Source organism: Lacerta agilis, chromosome 3 (assembly GCF_009819535.1).
Source record: "Lacerta agilis isolate rLacAgi1 chromosome 3, rLacAgi1.pri, whole genome shotgun sequence".
In the NCBI taxonomy this organism is placed as follows: Eukaryota; Metazoa; Chordata; class Lepidosauria; order Squamata; family Lacertidae; genus Lacerta; species Lacerta agilis.
In genome coordinates this window covers 79,277,496-79,295,573 of record NC_046314.1, presented here as the reverse complement: position 1 = coordinate 79,295,573, position 18,078 = coordinate 79,277,496, and the positions used below count along the sequence as shown (strand labels likewise).

General features: G+C 42.6%; 1 protein-coding gene across 3 annotated transcripts in view; it reads right to left on the bottom strand.

The window, feature by feature from the left end:
* Positions 1-6,791: 6,791 nt before the first annotated feature.
* Positions 6,792-18,078, bottom strand: part of CRIM1 (cysteine rich transmembrane BMP regulator 1) — a 142,956-nt gene continuing 131,669 nt past the window's right edge. For all 3 annotated transcript variants that reach the window (XM_033144428.1, XM_033144430.1, XM_033144429.1), the window contains 5 exons: positions 15,137-15,358; positions 12,850-13,044; positions 11,592-11,714; positions 8,771-8,958; positions 6,792-7,323 (listed from right to left, as the gene is read on the bottom strand). In XM_033144428.1, the coding sequence (XP_033000319.1) occupies positions 7,147-7,323; positions 8,771-8,958; positions 11,592-11,714; positions 12,850-13,044; positions 15,137-15,358 (905 nt within the window). In that variant the 3' untranslated portion in view covers positions 6,792-7,146. The remainder of the gene's footprint in view (positions 7,324-8,770; positions 8,959-11,591; positions 11,715-12,849; positions 13,045-15,136; positions 15,359-18,078) is intronic.

Here is an 18,078-nt window from a genome sequence, read left to right as displayed (position 1 = left end):
TCGCCGCCTCGCCTCCGCCCCGGCACTCCGCAGCGCGCGCTCCCGGTTTGCCCGGGCGGAGGGGCGCCCCGTTAAGGAGGGAGGCTGCCCATCGCTCCCACCGAAATTGAGATCTTGGTTTGGGAAGCTTCGCGATAATAGGCAGTTGGGTGACTCGAAAGCCAGCCCCGCATTGTTGAACGTGGCTTTGCTCCCTAAGTTTATATACTCTCCTCTAGAATTGCAGCCTCTTTGAATCTAAGAGCTGGCCAAGTGCCGTAGTAAACCACACCTGTGCCCGGTGCGAACCGTATCCCGCCCCCATTGCTACCTATCACTACCTGTTTCAGTTACAACAACAGATTTTGAACTGGTTTTAAACAAGAAGAGTTACATCAGGGGCCGCTGGTGGTAACATTTCGGGTGGGTTGGGCTGCAGTTTTTAGCCTGTCATGTTTTCATAGGAAGCGAGTGTGCGGCACTTTTTAAGGAAAGGGTGCCATTACACATGTGCAGAGTGCTGCTGTCTCCACACTTTCTCTAAAATAAGGGGGGGGGAGGAATTATTATTGCGCATCTACGGACACCTTCAAGGCAACAGCAATCAAGTATGATTTTCAAACAAGGTTGACTCCATAACTCTTATTTAGAAATTTAGTTGTTCCATGTAAGTTTTAAAATACATGTATCGATTTCACTGACCATTGCCAGAACTCTAAACATAGTAGGCCTACACACAACTTTATAAAATGTGAGGAACACTTGCTTCCAATGGCATGCAGTTTTCATGCCCCTGCAAATCAGTTTAACTTTTAATGATAAAAAATGCTTTCCCCACTCTTAGTTGTTTTTTTTAAGGATTCCAACCAACAGACACCCCCCCCCCAAAAAAAAAATCATTTCAGCCAGGGCATAGCAGAACATAATTGCAATGCATGGCTCAGTACTGAAAATGATATGGCTCATGTGCAGAGCATGGCACTAGGGTAATCATAATTGGCCTCTGTGTTAGGGAGAATATTTTCCAGATTTGAGGAAGGATGTAGAGTCAGTCACTGTGATATTTAAACAGGCATAGAGCCCAAACATTTCATTTTTAAAATTCACTGACAAACTCTCAAAAAAGCAACCTCTAAATAATAATGGCTGCATTTTCATGCATTCCTCTGCATTCAAGATATGCTGAACTTAAGCTAGGAAAGAGGCTTGTTGGAAGCAGATCTACAAGCTTGGTGGATCAGGGGAATGCTGTGGACATAGCGCATCTTGATTTCAGTAAGGCTTTTAAGCATCACTTAAATCCTAAAATGAGTGCTGGGGATGAACTTCATGGATGTCCTCTAAAATGTTTGCACTTCCCCCCTCAAAAAAAAAACCCAACAAAAACATTTTGCTTCTCAGTGAGTGACTGTGAACATGTACAGAACACCTTTCCTATTGGATAGAAAGCATCTTAAAAATATATATCTAAACATGGAGTCCATGGGTAGCCAACCTAGTGCCTTACATGTTAATGGATAGGCCCTTCCCTACCAAGCAGAGAGGCACTACCTCACACAACTGATTGAGGGTGTCATGGAAAAGCAGAAATTCGTTAACTTTAATTTATTTTTATTTTAGTGCCAAGGAGGGAGGAGAGGTGCTTGTGGGATTTTATGCCCCAGCTGTCATAATAACTTGATAGGGCTTGGGTAAGCACCTTTATATGCAGTCATATGCAGTTCTGCTTCTTGACATATGCAGGTGTAGGAGTGGATGTGCAAGGCAGATAGATGTCTTGCTGCTGTAAATTGGCAGGATGAGAGCCAATAACCTGAAGCTTAATCCATACAAGATTTAAGGCAATGGTAGGGAGTGGTTCATGAGACTGGAGTGGATTTTGTCTGCTCTGGGTTGGGTTACACTACCTCTGAAGGACTTTTGGATCCACTACTGTTGCTCAAAGCTCAAGCCTTGCAGTGAGTGAGGTGCCTTCCACCATGCACCATGAATGGACAAGCACAGCTTAACATCTGTTGTCTAGGCTCTGGTTAGATTACTGCAATGCATTATATGTGGGGCTGCCTTTGAAAATGGTTTGGAAACTGCAGCTGGTGCAGAATTCAGTGGCCAAATCGCTGACCAGGGAACGATGGTCCGAACATATAAAACCAATTATGGTATGACTGCTCTAGATACCAATTACCTTGGCTCAATTCACAGTGCTGGTTTTGACCTAAAAAGCCTTATGTGGCTCAGAACCCCAATACCTCAAGGGCTGCCTCTCCCCTCATGAACCAACTTGGAGCCTGTGTTCCCTTTCCAAGGCCCTTCACATGCACCCTTAAGAGTGTGGTGTGGAAAGTGGTGACACAAGAACAGGCTTTTCAGTGTTGGCTCCCTGCTTGTGGAATGCCCTTATGCACCAGAAACGGCGTTTCTATGCGCTGCTCTGGTTCACCAGAAGCAGCTCTGTCATGCTGGCCACATGGCCCGGAAGCTGTACACCAGCCCCCTCGGCCAGTAACGTGAGATGAGCGCCAGTCGGACACGACTGGACCTAATGGTCAGAGGTCCCTTTACCTTTTATAGACAGTTTTAATACATTTTTTGTGAGCTAGTAAAAATATTAACTCAAAGTTGTAATTGGCATTTCTGCTATCTAGTACAGTGGTACCTTGGTTCTTGAACTCAATCAGTTCTGGAAGTCCGCTCAACTTCCAAAAATCAAGGCACGACTTCCGACTGGCTGATTGGCCCCGGAAACAATGCTGACAGCCAAAACAGATGTTCGGCTTCCAAAAAACATTCACAAACTGGAACACTTACGTCTGGGTTTGTGGCATTCGGGAGCTGATTTGTTCAACTAAGCCATTTTGGGAACCAGGGTACTTTATGTGTGTTTCTTTCAGATACTTAAGCCCAGTAACTCTAAAGTGGCACAATTTGAAGCAATAGTTGGCTCCTGTTTCTACATGCTGTGGAACCATAACCAGGAGCTGATTCTGTGTGTACAGCAGGGTTAGAGAACCTTTTTTCATTTTGAGGACCACAGTCCCTTATGAGGGTCCCATTATCAGTGGTGGACAGAGGAATAAATGCAGGTTTTACCTTTGTACATGCCAAAGAGCGAGCTTGCAGTAAATCACAGAGTTCAGAGTTGGAGTAAACTATCAACAAAAACACGATCTGCAGACTAGGCCAAGTGTTGGGCCTAACGAGCACAGCTGCTACTCCCCAGTAGGTCTTTCCCCCATGAATCAGTTGCTGAGGCTGAAAGTCCCTGTCTCACCACAGCTGTCAATAAGTCCACTCCACTCCAGGGCTTTTCCCCAAGAAAGCAGTGTCTGTGCCTGTGTGTAGCCAATCTCTCCTCCACCCTTTTCATGCCTTTCCTGGTTCTGGGAGATAGAGGATGTGAGGAGCTTGTTGCAGCAGGAGGGAGAGATATCTGTGACTCTTCAGCAGCCTGACTCATCTGTGCCTCGTTCTCCCCTCCTTCAGCTTCTGGATTTCTTTCTGCCACACTGTTAGCTCACTAAGCCCTGTTCCCTCTTGAACTTCTGACACCTTTTCCCATTCTTCTCCAGCGTCTCCAGCGTCCTATCACTGCTCCCTTGTCTCTGAGTCTTCTTCCCTTGGTGGTTCTCCAGCTGGTTTCTCCCACCATTCTTCTGCGTCCAACCAGTTCATGACAGTACAGCCCTCTAGTTTCTTTGCACTCTCTTTGGCCTCCATCCAGACCACAAAGAAGCACCATTAGAGTTCAAGGAAACATTCCAGCCAGGTAAAAGCACTCAAGGAGGGTGGCAAAGCAAGACTGGTAAGGGGCATGGGATTTGGAGGCAATGTGACATAAGGAGAGTTTCAAGGGCCAGTCAGAGAGGGAGGCCTGGAGTGCTGCATTTGGCCCCTGGGTCCGAATGTCCCCGCATACAGTGGCAATTGGGTCTTATTGGTTACATAAAGATACTTGCTGTCCACCTGTGCCACCCCCTTCCCATTTTTGTACTAAAATGCTCTCAATCTCTAACAATTGCTGCAGTGCCTGGTCAGGTAAACATTTTTGTCATACAGTACATCAGTATTAGTGGCATACCAACAGAATTAAGAGTAACGATAGAAAGTTCTGCATATGTCACATTTAAGGATTATGTTAAGGATATGAATGCTTAAGCATGTGTTGGTGAAATGTTTGGCAATTCTTCAAAAATAAAGGGGAGAAATCCCCCCCAAACATCCCAAAATGGACTGAGCATGCTTAGTGGACACAAAATGCTGACTGTTGGAGGAAGGAAAAGAAAACAGAAAACTGCAGTCAGGAAATTGGAATATCCTAGCAGAGGGCATTGTTTGCTGGAATCATAAACAGGAGCACTCTACATTGCAACATGGTGGCAGCAGGTTCCACTTGTATACCTTTTTTGCCACAATGTAACTGGGAAACAATAAAACACTAAAAGATGTTAAACATAACAGAGAAGAAATCAATTAGAAATTTATGAAAAGTTCATCAAGTTTATTTTTATTGTGCTGCCAAGAGCCAAATTACAAGAAACCGTCTTACATTTTAAAAAGTAAACAAGCAATCTGCCGAATTGCAGTGCACTCCAAGTGCCACATATGCATCTATTTTTTTTCCAGAAAATGATATCTGCATTTCTCTTACAAGAGCACAACAGGAACCAAAGTAAAAGAATGTAATGGATACAGCACATAGGATAAATAATATCTTCAAAATAATAATAATAATAAAATAATAATAAAATAATAATAATAATAAAACATTTTACACCATGTCCTATATCCTGCTAATATTTCTCAGAATATGGCCTTGATTGTAAAATAAAAGCAAGCATTTACAATTTCTGGATAACGACTGCTTACTCTTATGAAAGGAATGGATGATTTATCTTGACAGAATCTGGGTAATAACTGGAGAGTAACATTTGTTTCAGTGTTGTCATATGAGTATAAAATGCTGGGGGGGAGTGACTACATTTTTTCTTTGTTTTTTGGAAACTGAATTTATAAACAGAAAAAAATGTTGAGCCTTTATGATACACCTATTTTTCTCTTTGATGCAAACAGCTAGAACACTTTTTTGATATTCTAAAACAAGACATTTGTTAATCTTCGGATTAATAAATTAGGTCATATAATAAATTAGGTTTTTCAGTTTTAAAGTTCAGTAACCTCTGACCAAGTATTTACAACAATACTTGAGAGTTCCTTTACAAAAAATACATTTTCTTTTCACATTAAGCATACTGGGTATCTGTGTCTTATGACAAGCAACTGTAAAAGAAAGAGGCATACACAAATGGGCAGTTAGTATAAAAGTGCCAAGACATATTTGGAAAAGTTAATGTTGTATGATACAGTTAAAAGTTACGAGTCAAGCTGCAACAAACTTCCAGCTAGTTGTAGACTGTACTCCAGTAGTTGTTTCAAACAACTATCTTCAAATATATCCAAATGCTGATGCAGTTAAGTTGTGGAACTGATGAGTGCTGCCTGTATGTTATCAGTGTATCTAGCCAATGCATTGAATTAACAGCCTTTTTAAGGCCATGCAGGAAAAGAAAAAGGAACACACCCTGAAATGTAGCAAGTAGCAAGAGCAATGCTTACTGCTAAAATTGTGCACATACTTGTACACATATGCAAACACAAGGGCACGCGTGCACACACACTTGCATACTCACACTTTCAAATCAAATAAAACTAGGTAGAATGAGATACTCTCATCTTGTCTTTCCTAAACACAAATGATTAAGCAAAAATGTGGAATGCCTGTGTTTCTGTTCTGGGTAAAATCTCAGTTAAAAATACATTCAACAGGGGAAAATACAAAATTATACTGATATATACTGTATATATAAATACCATATATATACTGTATATATACATATATATACACATATATAGTGTGTGTATATGTGTGTATGTATACACACATAGATGTATATATACACATACACACACATATATACACACACAGACATACAAATGCTTTGTTTCCAGCATAACTATATTTACATAAATATTTCTATAAAGCTAAAGTTTTAAAGAAGCATGATCTCCTTTCTTTCTGAGCTTCCAAAAAGGTGCTTGAGTAATATACAATTAAAATTAAGCAGCTTCCTAGCATGGAAGTTGTTTCTAGTCTGCATAATCAGTAACAGAAAAAACCCTTAACATGATTAAAAAAAAAAAAGTAATCTGAGCAAGATCTTCAACCAACAAATATATTTCTTTTCCTCCAATGAAAAACCTTTGAACCACCTGAAATTGATACACAATGGTAAAATAAAATAAAAAACACATACACACACACACACACACACACACACACACACACACACACACACACACACACAAGCTCTGGAATCAGATGGTGTTTTTAACTTTCTCCTTCCTTTCTCTCCCTCGCCACTACTGTTGTCAAAAGATCCAGTGCTCATATCAGGAATTATACAGGCCTTAGCCACTTGCTGATTGCAAAAAAACTTGACAAACAGCATCAAAAGGAAAAACAAAAAGCAGCACAAGGTATAATTGTACACAGCTTCAATAATTCACCCTTTGTATTTCTGCTTTAATGTTTCCCTCACTATGTCATTAGCTCTTGCAGCTTCTGATCAGGTAGAAAAACATAGTTGCAGCTATACCACACCTGTGATGTGACAGGTTCTATATTTTTGTAGCACAGCTGAAAAAAAACCCCAGACTTGGTTATTTAAGTTCAAGGTATGGTTATGCTTATACTTCACTGCAATAAATGCTATTTTGGAGTGATAGGAAAAAAGCTATATTCTTATATTGTTTGACTCCAAGTCAAGCTGACCAGCTTTTCTTCTTTGAGGCTTCCTGTTATTACCACTCAAACTCAACCCCAATTTCCCCTTTCCAAACAATCTCTATTACTATGTTACAAGCAAAACATCTTAACAAGTTTTAAAACTTTGGTTCTAAGAAAACACTTGGTCAGTTATCGCAAGGAGAAATGGGAATGCTTGTTCTGGCACATTGCAGGAGTCAGAGCCCATCCCAGTAAGGTCTTAGAGCTGTACATGAAGTCACAAATCCAATACAATCCACTAAGCAAGTGCACAATTCTAGTTTTATTTTAATAGCAGACTCAGTCTTTGTTTCTTCTTAACTTCTTTGTAAGGGTGCAACTTCTCACACTGTCTGATAGAAATTATCTGCCTGTAAGTTGTTCTGTTTTTGCATGCTGTAGAATCCACTGTATCTTGAGTCTGGGTCAGCAATTCTGAGCATCCTCTGAGAACTGTCCACCTGAACCATAGTTCCTTTCTTGCAGTCTACGTACACCAATTGATTGTTTAGACAAGAAGGCTGTTGGAATATAGAAAGGCACAGGATAGGAAGTCAAGATATATGAAAAGCCACACAAGCTAGTAGTCCTTGCCACATCTTTTGGTAGAGCATTTCATAAGTCAATTATGTGCTGTGTGGAACAGTGATTTCTTTAACTTAGGAAGCTGGCTTTTATGAAGTTAGACAATAGCCCAACTGGCTCAGTATTATCCGTAATGACTGGGAGATGTTAGCCAAGAATTCACACAGGAATCTCCCCACCCTACCTGGAGGAGCCAGGAATTAAATCTGGGACTTTTGCATGCAAAGAACATGCTTTACCACTGAGCTATGACCTGAACCTACTGCCAACAAATTAGCTCATGCTTTGCATGTAAAAAATTCCCAGGTTCAATCCTAAGGAACTCCATTTAAAAGAATTGTGTACCACATAAAACCCCAAAGAGCTGCCATCAGTCAAAATAGAGTAGACAATATTGGACAAGATAGACAAATGATCTGATTTGGGATCAAACAGCTTCCCAAGTCCCTGTGATTTATATGAATGCAAGTTCTAGCATTGTGAGCATCACTGTTAACCATAATAGTTGGTCCCAATAAAGATTGGAATCAAAAGCCGGAGAACACAATCCAAATAGCAAAAGAACACTGTTAATTTGCATGCACAAAAGTGACCAAGGGCTCCATGAGTCCATCATTCAGATCCTTCACAGTGTACTCCTACTCTAGTGAATAATGTCAAGCAGAGAGGATTCAATAAGTACCTGATGCAGCCTTTGGCCACAACTGAAGGTCTCTCTACCTATGATGAAGGAATATTAAGGGCAGAAGGGAAAGCTTTATTTAACAAAGGCTGCAGCTACATCTCTTTATCTATCAAGGCCCAGGCAAGCGTTGATGTTTCGGACCTTGAACCTACTAGGGGGTAAACTCTACCCTCCAGATGTTTTGGGACTACAACTCCCATCATCCCTAGCTAACAGGACCAGTGGTCAGGGATGATGGGAATTGTAGTCCCAAAACATCTGGAGGGCCGAGTTTGGGGGTGCCTGCTCTAGATCTTATTTGAACTAGACCCTATACAATCTGGAATGTAATCTAAAACATGTTCAAAGGGAACAGCCAGATAGACATTAGTACAGTGGAAGCTCTAGTTGCGATGTGATCCGTGCTGGAGGCACGTTCGCAACCCGTAGCACCGCTTCTGCGCATGCGCCGAACCCGGAAGTAACCTGTTCTGGTGCTTCCGGGTTCGGTGCAGAGTGCAACCCAAAAAGACATAACACACAGTGTTCGCAACCCGAGGTATGACTGTATTTGCCCTCCTGCCTTTTTGGAGCTTTCTCCATCCCTTTTCAATTTTTGTTCAAGTGTCTTAGCCAATTCAAGAAATCATGCTACCTGTTTATACCAAATGCAGTACAAGAAAGATGGTTTAATGCCTAAATATATGAACTCTATTTACCTTTGTTGGTGCTCTGTAGCAGGATACTGGTATCCACTGCTTTTTCTGATTGATAAGTAGAAGTGCTATTATAAGAACGAGAGCTGTCATGATGGGCACTGTCACCCAGGCAAGAGAACTAAGAGATGCTTCTGCACTTGGTTGCGATCCTCTGGTTTCTCTATAATCCCCCTGAAGATGACCCATATCTGAAAGGTGTGAATAAGCATGTTGGTAATGAACAATTAAATAACACCCCTAATAGAGTAGCTCCATCATGCCACTATTTTTAAAATCCCAAGACAAGACACCATAACTGCTACCCTGAGTAAGAAGAATTCTACACTTTACCCCATCGAGTTACCTTGGATATGTATTATCTTACTTAACAAGATGACATGTAACAACAAAGTGAGAGAGTACTATAAAATTACAGTAGAATATATGAAATATTTCCATGGCACTAAAACATCCTATTTAAGACATGGAAGGGAACTGATTCTGGTAAAGTCCACAATGTTCGAATCCAACATACCTAAAGGATCACCTCTTCTTCCTTACTCTTTACAGCAGGGGTGGGTAACCTTTGGCCCTCCAAATATTATTGGAACTGCAGCTCCCAATTCCCTGACTACTGGCAGTGTTGGCTGAGGTGAACAGAATTTGTGAGTCCAACATCAGGAGAGCCACAGGTACACTACTCAGCCTTTCGAGTTGACTGTCATCTTGAGTTTATCATTTTACACAACATTGTGACCACAATGTTGGCAGGGAAGCCCCTCAGTGAGGGATGCCTCAATGCACCTGCCCAAACAATAGGCAGAAGCTACTAGCAGCAGCATTCCCCATACAATGGCAAACAGAAAGCAAGGCACAGCAATCTCTGGAGCCATGGAATCCTGAGCTATCCCTGCTGCCATCAAGTGACAGCAATGGGCCCAATACAGATATCATTGTTGCGGCGCTCATCTCGCTTTATTGGTCGAGGGAGCCGGCGTACAGCTTCCAGGTTGTGTGGCCAGCATGACTAAGCCACTTCTGGTGAACCAGAGCAGCACACGGAACGCCGTTTACCTTCCCGCCAGAGTGGTACCTATTTATCTACTTGCACTTTGATGTGCTTTCGAACTGCTAGGTTGGCAGGAGCAGGGACCGAACAACGGGAGCTCACCCCGTCGCGGGGATTTGAACCGTTGACCTTCTGATCGGCAAGCCCTAGGCTCTGTGGTTTAACCCACAGCACCACCCATGTTAAGTAAGTCTTAACTGGAACTAAATATTTCTTATAATTTATTGGCATACTATTTTGAGAAAATTGGACAGTACTCATAGTAGTCATTACATTATCTGAACACATATGACATTGGGATGAATCCAAAGAACCCAGACCTGAAACAGAAGACATTTCTGCTTATACACAGGAGAGTCACTAATTGAATGCTCAGCTTGTAGTCAATTCCATCCCACTCCACTCTGGAGGGTATGTGGCAACCCGCTTTGCCAGTATGCATTCTGCTTGGGTGTGAGTACTGAAACCATATTTTCCTGTAAAATCTGCATAATGCAACCAGGCATTCCTTTTGTTCTGTGTTGATGAATATTTATAAGGGGGTGCCTCCTGCCCTTTGCCTTACGCTTAAAATTTTCTGTAGGAAGCATCCAAGTTAATAATCATTTGTTTAATTTGGTAAATATGTTTCATGTACATATGTTTCTCCTGCCTTAGGGGAACCAAAAGTATTAGGCCTACTGTATGTATATAACATTTGGTCAAAAAACCTCCCCCCCTTTTTTGTTTATTCAAATGAAGCTTTCCTTGGTAAGGATGAGTTTTGTCTAATGCCCCTTGAAAAAGATGAGTTACTGAAAGCTTTATATACATTTATATTCACCGATCCAATTCCAGTTTAACATCATAACAGAATTAAAACCTTAGTTAGAATTGCTTGAAGTTTTTTTAATGCAGCAATTACATTGATTACTCCAAAAGAAATATTCATTGTGTGTATTGATTATCTGCTTTGCCTCAAGTTATTTTAATCTTGTCAGATCTGCTTTAGGGTTGCTCACGAGTAATCAGGCATGAGTCTCAACTGTCTTTTAACAGTTTAATGGTGCAAACACTGCAGAGAACGTGAAAACATGACCGTCCTAGTCACTCGCAGAATCCGGGAGTGCCCGTTTCCAGCTGTGACCCCAACATAAGAATTTCAACACCCCAAAGCGCCGCCTCCCCTGTCTCCTTTTGCCCCCTCTGTGCAACTGGGGCGACAGAAGTGGCGTGCTCCCCTCAGAGCGAAACTCATGAGGTGTGCTGGGGCTCTCAGCAGCATCTCCAAGCCCTTGTCTCGCCTGGCTGTTTTCAGCCTGCCCCTCCCTGCTGGAGGAGGGCAGCTTTTCCCTCTGGAAGAGGCTTCACTACTGAGGAGGTGTCAGAGCTCTCAGTATATCAACAAGACCTCCTGCCCTGCCGAGGGCAGTTCCCTGACAAATCTCATGAAACCACATGAATTTAGAGGCTATTCCTATGTCTTATTGCTGTAAGACAAATGTGAGATATGAAGTTGATTGGAAAGGCATCTACAATAGGTGATGTGGGTGAATGTAGACTAAACGTACAATGCTTGTATCAATATAAGCAGAAACTCCTAAGTAGTTGGATGTAAAAAGAGAAGAAGAAAAAAGAAGAGTAGCATGGCGGTAGACTTAGGCTCTGTAGTGAAATCTGGTTCTCTTAGTCATAGATAAAAGTTTTTTAAGACTCCAAAAAGTGATTTTGAGCAAAAACAAAACAAAAACCCTCCTAAGCAGCCTCTGACTCATGACATGAAATACAATTTACCTCTGTGGATATGAACAATGTCATTTTCACTGTGTGTAGGCCAAACTGGTGCACCCAGTTCATTATCTCCTTTATGATTTGTCTTCTCAATTGGAATGTTGGTAGGTTCAGGTACATACATTTCTATTAAAAAAAGAAAATTGTCAAAGGAACTTAATAGTCATTAAGCTTCATCCCTTACATCCTTACATTTCCTGCATCTTAATGTTTTACTCTATCCTGCCCACCTACTGCTTCTATTATGAGGCCAAAGTAAAACTAATAAGTGTTTGAGATACCTTTTGATACTTCATTAATGTTTTTCTTGATATTTTCTGGCAAATTTGTTGTTCTTGAACATGACCAAGAAGGTAATTTTTGAGTCATCAAAAATAAAATCATTTAAACAAAGGGCTGTTTTAAGTGTATCACTACTAGAAAAAGGCACAAAACTTAGGCTCATGTGCTCTTCTCTTTTCCTTCAGTACTGCTGCATGGTGGAGATTTGAAAATGTTGCTTCCTCTTTAACAGTAGCTGTAATTTATTGTTATATCCAAAAAGGGCAAACTGTGGTTCAACTACAGCATATTTTCAAACAGTTATGCCTGAGAGGACAAAATGGGTAGGCGTTTGTGTGAACCTATGGCTACCTAATGTTAAATCATAGTTTACTTAACATATGAAATAGGCCAAATAAAATACTGTAGAACAAGCAAAACTTAAAAACTGTGTTAGATTAAAATAAATAAATAAATAAATAAATAAATAAGGCATTTCTGTTAATTAAAGCATATTTGAATGGCTGAATTATTTGTTCTGAGAGAAAACAGGAAAATATTCATTTGCTGTATTCCAAATCCTGATTCAAGATATATTATATCTGAAACACAAACAAAATGTTTACTTAATCCTCAGTCTAAATCAGGCATCCCCAACCTTTGGCCCTCCAGATGTTTTGGACTACAATTCCCATCATCCCTGACCACTGGTTCTGTTAGATAGGGATCATGGGAGTTGTAGCCCAAAACATCTGGAAGGCCACAGGTTGGGGGTGCCTGGTGTAAATTATACCAGTGGTGTCATCTTATGTTTCTCAATACAGCAGCTAGATTGTAAGATAGTTGCTGGGAAGGTCTCAAAGGAGACAGTTTGGTTACCAGTAGGTCTTGCAATCCTGGATGTGCATAGTATATGCTTGTCTAGGCAAAGTGATTATCTATTTTATGCATGTGCAAAATTCCTGATAAACTCTTAACATGAATATGAACATTAACTTACCTGGACACATGGGACAGCAACTTCCTTCCACGTTGATGGGCTCCACACAAGGAAGAGGAGGGCAACTGACCGTGGAGCAAAGGGTCTGACCCTGCAGACAGTAGCAGTGTGTGCAGCTATCAATATCCCAACGCTCTTCATCTGCATATGTTTTCCCATTAAAGTGACACACTGCCTTCTTTGATGTTGTGTCTTCTGTTGAAATAATAATGCCACAACTGGGAGTTTAGAAAGCCATTTCAGAGTAATTGAAAGAGAGAAACAAGTGATTATAGGCCCAGCCTTGGGACTAGATGATTTGTTGTTGTCGTTGCGTGGCAGGTTGACATTTTGCTCTTGGCTGGAAGCATCTGTTTACTGCTAATCAAATAATATATAGCAGGTACTGAAGTTCCATTATGAGGAGAAAGGAATCAAATAAATTTTGCAGATCTTCTGAGATCTGAATTGTTCTCTTCAACTTCTCCAGTTAGTGAGAAATTAAAACATTTTTTGTGTTAACATTTTTCAGTTTATAAAATAGATAACATATCTATTTAATGTGGTGCTGTGACTGGTATATTAATACTAACCAGCAAAATCAGAGTTAAAACCTTTGCTCAGTTAGTTATGAAGTCATTAGGTTAGTCTCCTTTCTCTGCATTAATTCCTCCTCTGTGAAATGGTAATAACAGTCTGCCTTATACCTGATAAGCAGTGGAAAGACTTAATATGCTGGAAAAAAATTATTAATAGAGCCATTATGCTAAAACCAACACTGGTTTTACTTAAACTACCTTAAGTAAAATAAGTCCACAGTTCTTATTTCTCTTGGTTTCCAACGAAATTCAAAATAAAAACTATGTATGTCTATGCTTAATGCAACTATTATTTAATTTTATTTTAAAAGTTTCAGAAACTCTGATGCTGTCTCGCAGCCATTGTGTGACATCATTGGACACAATTGTTTTGCCCTTCCCTGCACTGGTCACAACCCTAAATTGCTAAAATCAGTGACTTCAGTAACTTTATGAATTATTACTTACAATGTTTTCTATTTGCTACATTTTAATTCTAACTTTCCTCCAAGATGCTTGCTGGGGTGCACACGATTCCTCCATTTTATCCTTATATCATGGTTCATACATTTCTGGGTTACTGGATCATTTCTAGGATCTTCCCTATTCAGAAATTGCTGAGGAAATATTGCAGTATCCAGGTTTAAGGGATTACTCTACAGTGAACAACTAGGATGGCATAATTTGGGCATTGACATCTATGTAGTGTGGGGAGACCCCAGTGGAAGAGGGGTGTTGAAGAAACACATTAACCCGAGGCTTATTACAGATGTGATGGGGTTAAAGTATCAGCCAAATGATCCCTAGATATTTTGGACTACAAATGCCATCAGCCTCAGCATGGCCAATGGTCAGAGGTGATGGGAGATTTAATTTAAAACTTGTGGATGACGCTAGGTTGGGGAAGGCTGTCCTGGAGTCTTGACCTTAAAAAATTCCATCAAGCACCCAGCCACAACCTTCACCTGTCTGTTCAAAAATCTGTTCAGAATCTTGGTCTTTTGAATATAAATCTGCCATATTGAAGGCATGTGAAACACTGGTTGTTCCCAAGGTTCATTGCTGAGGGGGGCACTTTTATGTGCATCTGGTCTCTCTTCTGCACAGTAATTTTATGCTGTTGACAACAAACGGAAGCCAAATGCATGGTATGGAACCATGGATTGTGCCAGGATGAGCGGGATAAAAAAAATAAATCTGTTTCTAGGCAGAAGAGGGTCCTCTTAATAGCTAAAGATCTTTTTGCAGCAGATTTTCCTTACTAAATAAAGTTTAAAATAAGAGATTAAAGGATAATGCCACTACATTAAAACAAACAAACAAACACACACACACCCCTTAATGTCTAGATGCACCCTTCAGCTCCATTGACACCAATGAAATATAGCTGTTCGGTTAAGTCAAGTTTCACTACTTTTGGTGGGAGCAAGGCATGACTCATTATGGCTGGATCCAGGACCGATGAAAAAAAAAGAAACTATTCTGGCCCAAATTGCAACAACACATTCTCAATCCTATGAAATACTTTCATGTTAGAAGATGACATACATAAAAATATATCTGCTAATGGTATTAATAAAAATAGTATCACTGTTCTCAGCAGAAACAGCAGGATACACCAGAAATAAAGCATAGAAGTCAAAGAAGGTAAAAATTGAGAAGACACCATGATAGGGAGTAACTGAAAAAGCCCTCCTATCACATACTTCTTTCCCCTTTTCAGAACTTACCTATACAATAAGGACAACACTGTCCCTTTCTCAAAACAGGTCTGTCACAAGATACTGGAGGGCAAGACTCAGAATAGCAGCTGATTTCACCATCCATGCAAATGCAACTGGTACAAACATTGGGCTTCCAGGATTCAGCAGTCAGGAAAATATCACCATCATCATTTTTGCAGTAGCTGGGCATGCTCTCATTGCTTGACAAGGAAGGCTGAACTGGCTCATCTAAAATATAAGCATGCAAATAAGCAATCAAGACTTGCAATGCCCTGCCTATCCAAACCAGTGGGAGGAGTCATCCTGTTAAATGAATGTCCTCCAGTCCACTCAGGCAAAATCTAGAAAATGACTTTGGTGAGCAAGTTACAGGTAGGAAGCCATGTTGGTCTGCCATAGTCAAAACAAAATAAAAAATTCCTTCCAATAGCACCTTAGAGACCAACTAAGTTTGTTCTTGGTATGAGCTTTTGTGTGCATGCACACTTCTTCAGATACACTGAAATAGAAGTCACCAGACCCTTATATATAGTGAGAGAGTGAGGAGTCTGCCTATCCATTCTCAAAGAAATCAGCCCTGAGTGCTCACTAGAAGGACAGATCCTGAAGTTGCTGCGTGAGTGTTGGGAAGGCCGCTCCCTTCTCCTGCTAATTCCACCTGGCTGAGGGGGCGGGGCCTGCACTCACCGTTACAGCTTAAAAGCCTGCAGAGAGGCCTGGGACATTGCTGCTGCCGCTTGCTGCGTGAGTGTTGGGAAGGCCGCTCCCTTCTCCTGCTAATTCCACCTGGCTGAGGGGGCGGGGCCTGCACTCTCCGTTACAGCTTAAAAGCCTGCAGAGAGGCCTGGGACATTGCTGCTGCGTGAGTGTTGGGAAGGCCGCTCCCTTCTCCTGCTAATTCCACCTGGCTGAGGGGGCGGGGCCTGCACTCTCCGTTACAGCTTAAAAGCCTGCAGAGAGGCCTGGGACATTGCTGCTGCGTGAGTGTTGGGAAGGCCTCTCCCTTCTCCTGCTAATTCCACCTGGCTGAGGGGGCGGGGCCTGCACTCACCGTTACAGCTTAAAAGCCTGCAGAGAGGCCTGGGACATTGCTGCTGCCGCTTGCTGCGTGAGTGTTGGGAAGGCCGCTCCCTTCTCCTGCTAATTCCACCTGGCTGAGGGGGCGGGGCCTGCACTCTCCGTTACAGCTTAAAAGCCTGCAGAGAGGCCTGGGACATTGCTGCTGCGTGAGTGTTGGGAAGGCCGCTCCCTTCTCCTGCTAATTCCACCTGGCTGAGGGGGCGGGGCCTGCACTCACCGTTACAGCTTAAAAGCCTGCAGAGAGGCCTGGGACATTGCTGCTGCCGCTTGCTGCGTGAGTGTTGGGAAGGCCGCTCCCTTCTCCTGCTAATTCCACCTGGCTGAGGGGGCGGGGCCTGCACTCTCCGTTACAGCTTAAAAGCCTGCAGAGAGGCCTGGGACATTGCTGCTGCGTGAGTGTTGGGAAGGCCGCTCCCTTCTCCTGCTAATTCCACCTGGCTGAGGGGGCGGGGCCTGCACTCACCGTTACAGCTTAAAAGCCTGCAGAGAGGCCTGGGACATTGCTGCTGCCGCTTGCTGCGTGAGTGTTGGGAAGACCGCTCCCTTCTCCTGCTAATTCCACCTGGCTGAGGGGGCGAGGCCTGCACTCACTGCTGCACTTTTAATTTGTTTTAATGGTGGTTTTTATATCATTTTATTATTTTTTGTTGGGGGTGGGGCAAATGTTTAGTTTAATTTTAGCGTTGTTCTCTGTTTATTTGTATTATTTTGTTAATTTAGTGTATGGTCTTTATTTGTTTTTTAAGGGGATAGGGGTAGGGCTGCCTGGGATTGGGCCTCAGCCAACAGGATGGCTGGGGCAGGTTCCACAGGGGGGGGGTAGTCTTGGAAAGACACCCGATCTCAGTGATCATGGGCAGGAGGAGGAGTCACGCTAAGACCAGATCATGTCATTACCGAGGAGGCAGGTTTAGTCGTTGTCTGAGGACTATCCCTGCCTCCAGGTCTGGTCCTGACCGGATGGATATTGGAATCAGCAGGGGATACCCACATGACCTGAAAGTGTTGCTGTGTAATGCCAGGTCAATGATTAACAAAACCACTGCCATCCACGACTTGATTGTGGATGGAGGATTTGACCTGGCATGTGTAACAGAGACTTGGTTGGATGAAGCAGATGGGCCTGTCCTTGCCGCTGCTTGTCCACCAGGTTTCTCTTACGCACAGCAACCCAGGCCATCTGGGCGGGGAGGGGGGGTTGCAGTGATTTTTAGGAAGTCATTAGTTTGCACCAGGCGTCCTATTGGGAAGACCCAGTTTTCTGAGTGCATGTTCTGGAAGTTGGGCAATAGGGGCAGTACAGGATTCCTTTTGGTGTACCGACCTCCCCGCTGCACCAAGGATTCCCTGCCCGAGCTGCTTCAGGTCGTGGCGGATATGCTCCTGGAGACACCTAGTTTGGTTGTCTTAGGGGATTTTAACATCCATGCCGACACGACCTTACAAGGGGCCGCTCGGGACTTCGTGGAAAGCATGGCCTCCATGGGGCTGTCCCTGAATAAGTCTGGTCCAACTCATAGCCGCGGACATGCCTTAGACCTGGTGTTTACCTCTATGGATGTTGGTGATCTGACACTAAGTAAAAGTGAAACAAAAGAAGTGCCATGGTCAGATCACTTCCTGGTGCAGCTGGACTTCTCTGCAACCCTTCCCCTCTGCAGGGAGGTGGGACCGATTCAGATGGTCCGCCCCCGCTACTTAATGGATCCAATTGGTTTCCAGAGAGTGGTAGGGGATGCATTATCCCATGTTGATGGCCTTTCAGTTGATTCCCTGGTGGCCCGCTGGAATGCGGAGTTAACCAGGGCTATTGACTGTCTGGCTCCGAAGCGTCCTCTCCGATTGCATGGAGCCCGGACAGCTCCGTG